Source organism: Drosophila kikkawai, chromosome 2R (genome assembly GCF_030179895.1).
Source record: "Drosophila kikkawai strain 14028-0561.14 chromosome 2R, DkikHiC1v2, whole genome shotgun sequence".
In the NCBI taxonomy this organism is placed as follows: Eukaryota; Metazoa; Arthropoda; class Insecta; order Diptera; family Drosophilidae; genus Drosophila; species Drosophila kikkawai.
In genome coordinates, this window is record NC_091729.1 from 4,995,298 (window position 1) to 4,997,962 (window position 2,665).

Consider the following 2,665-nt stretch of genomic DNA (forward strand, 5'->3'; position numbering starts at 1 on the left):
GTCGTTGCACACAGGAAGGCGCGAGGTGCCTCTAGCTCGCTGCAGCAGCCTTCTGCTTCGGAGGCATTTGCGGCGAAGGTCAGCGATCTCCTCGCTCCACCAGAACTCCGGGGAGTGATGCTTCCTAAACGGCTTCCTCAGTAGCATGCTTTGGTTGCACGCGCCATCAACCGCAGCCGCTAGTTTGTTGGCCATTTCGTCGGCTCCAACGTCCTCACATGCCGTGAAGCCTTCAAGGGCGCTTGCAAATGCCCGCGGCCTGAAGGTGTCTTGCCTGAACGCCTTCCTATCTGGGAGTAGGGGCCCTCTTGTGCGGTGAGCGGTAGGCATCGCTGATCCTCCAGCGGGCTCCAAAGCGCACTACTGGCGAAGGTGAGGTCAATTACCGAGCCCACCCCTGCCATGCTAAAGGACTGCCTTTAGCCTTCATTCAGAAGGACTACGTCCAGGGAGGCGAAAGTCTCCAGCTCCGCTCGGACTCTGGCGTTGGTCGGGGAGGACCCCCACTCCATGGCCCAGGCGTTGAAGTCGCCGCCAACCACAACGTTGCTCCGTCCACGCAGATCGCTGCTCAGCTCGTCCAGAATCCTGCCGAACGCCTCCAGTGAGAGACTGGGTGCCAAGTAGCAGCTGTACAGCCAAATGCCGCCAATGTTCGCTCGGACGAATCCTTCCGCTGCTTTGGTGTCGCGCAGCTCCGGCGCATCCGCTCCGCAGAGCCACAGGACCGCCTTGCCAGAGCGGTCAGTGGCCCAGTCGCGGCTGCTACCAACTCTGTAGGGTTCGCTCAGGACTGCGACCTCCGAGCCAAGCTCCCGTACCGTCTGCGACAGGAGATCCTGCGCAGCCCTGCAGTGATTCAGATTGAGTTGAATCAACTTCATGCAGGCTTAGGATTCGTGTTCCCACTATTTGAGGCTGGACATCCCCTGCCTCCTGCCTTGTGCCTCGTCTCCTTTCTTCCAGCCGCAGAGCACATGAAGCATGACGGCTCCTTGCTGCACGAAGCAGCCTTGTGTCCCGGCCCGCCACAGTTTATGCAGCATCCGCTTCTGTCCACAGGGCCCTTGCAGTGGATCGCAATATGCCCAGGTTCGAGGCACCTGAAACACCTTACGGGGCCAAATCGTTCCCGGATCCTGCGCTGGTGTGTGTGTGTGTGTGGCGGCTGGTGATGCGAGAACGGTGGGTGAAAGATAAACAAAGACTATCGCTTAGGCTTAAGCTAGGATAATTATTATTTAGAAATAGTACCAGAAATCTTACAATTAGTGCTTAAGCTTACATATTAAGGAAATATTCAAAAGATATACCAATTTTACAAAATTATTCGCGAGGGTTTTGTTTTTGTTCCGGTTCTTTGCCGACGCCGATTTGTTTCGGTTTTGTTTTGCTGCTAGCTGCTATTGTTGTTGCCGTTGGCTGATGTTGTTATTGCCGCTGGCTGCTGTTGTTATTGCTGCCGGCTGCCGTTGTTGTTGGCGTTAGCTGCCGTTGTTGTTGCTGCTGGCTGCCGTAGTTGTTGGCGTTAGCTGCCTTTGTTGTTGCTGCTGGCTGCCGTTGTTGTCGTTGAGTCATACGACTCCTCACAGTATGGAAAATATTCATGAAGGTATATAGAAGTTCAAAGTTTCAAAATTATGTATGTTTTTGTGTTATGTGGTACTATAGCACGAAGTGAGTGAGTTTCTCTTTGTGCTCTTTGCACATGATTTTTGATATTCTGCAGGTTGCGGAATTACTCCTCCACCTGCTTTTTGCGCTTGCGTCAGCCCGTCTCTCCAGATCGTTTTGGAGCGTTCTTATGGAGACAAGAAAGTTTTCTGCTTTTTCGCCAGTTCGACGCCTTCCCTTGCGGTCTCGTTACCGTCTATGCCTTGGTGGCTAGGAACCCGTAGTTCTCAGGCTGTCTAATGACTTTCTGATTTCCAGTACATTTTTGGAACTGACCGCAGATGATTGCATGGATCTTATCGCCGAACAAATTGACCGCTTCATGTGGGCGGATTATGCTCTGCGCAAGCTCTGCTGCTTTCCTGATGGCGAATACTTCCGCCTGGAATATACTGCAGTGGCTTAGTAGCTTATACGACAGCCTCATTTCAGGGTCTGAACAGTATATGCCAGCTCCAACTCCTTCATCCATCTTGGAGGTATTGAGCATGGTCCAGGGGTCAGCCTGGTTTTGTAAATTTTGGGGGGATCCATTGCGGCACCTTGTATCTCGCGAATAAGGTCCGTCTTATCCGCGTTGATATTAAGTCCTACCTTCTCCGCCCACTAACATTTCTCCCTGAGCGTTGTTTCCATAATCGAGCTGATGGTCGATGGACAGACTCCCGTGATAATTATGCTGATGTCATCCGCATAAGCTGTTAACTTTAGTGCTTTCCTCTCGAATCTCTTGATTAGGTCGTATACCACCAGATTCCTTAGGAGGAGCGACAGAACCTTGCGGTGTGCCTCTGTGCGCTCCTCTCACCATAGAAGCGGTGCCCCAATCTGATTGTATCCGCCGGCAACTTAGAAGATTTCTTATCCACAAGTTTAAAGCGGGGGACGCGTTGGTCGCTTCTAGGCGATCCATTATTGCGTCCGTGCTAAAATTGTTGAATGCCCCGGATATGTCCACGAACACTCCAAGTGCATATTCCTTATTGTTTAG

At 52.1% G+C, this 2,665-nt stretch overlaps 1 protein-coding gene across 1 annotated transcript; it reads right to left on the reverse strand.

The window, feature by feature from the left end:
• Nucleotides 1–419: 419 nt before the first annotated feature.
• Nucleotides 420–884, reverse strand: LOC138928078 (uncharacterized). The gene has a single exon (XM_070284361.1). It carries the CDS (start codon nt 882–884, stop codon nt 420–422), a length of 465 nt encoding a protein of 154 aa, XP_070140462.1.
• Nucleotides 885–2,665: the final 1,781 nt, after the last annotated feature.

What these genes read in the sequence shown, in the direction of transcription:
- LOC138928078 (XM_070284361.1), bottom strand. Translation starts at nt 884, where the DNA reads ATGAAGTTGATTCAACTCAATCTGAATCACTGCAGGGCTGCGCAGGAT.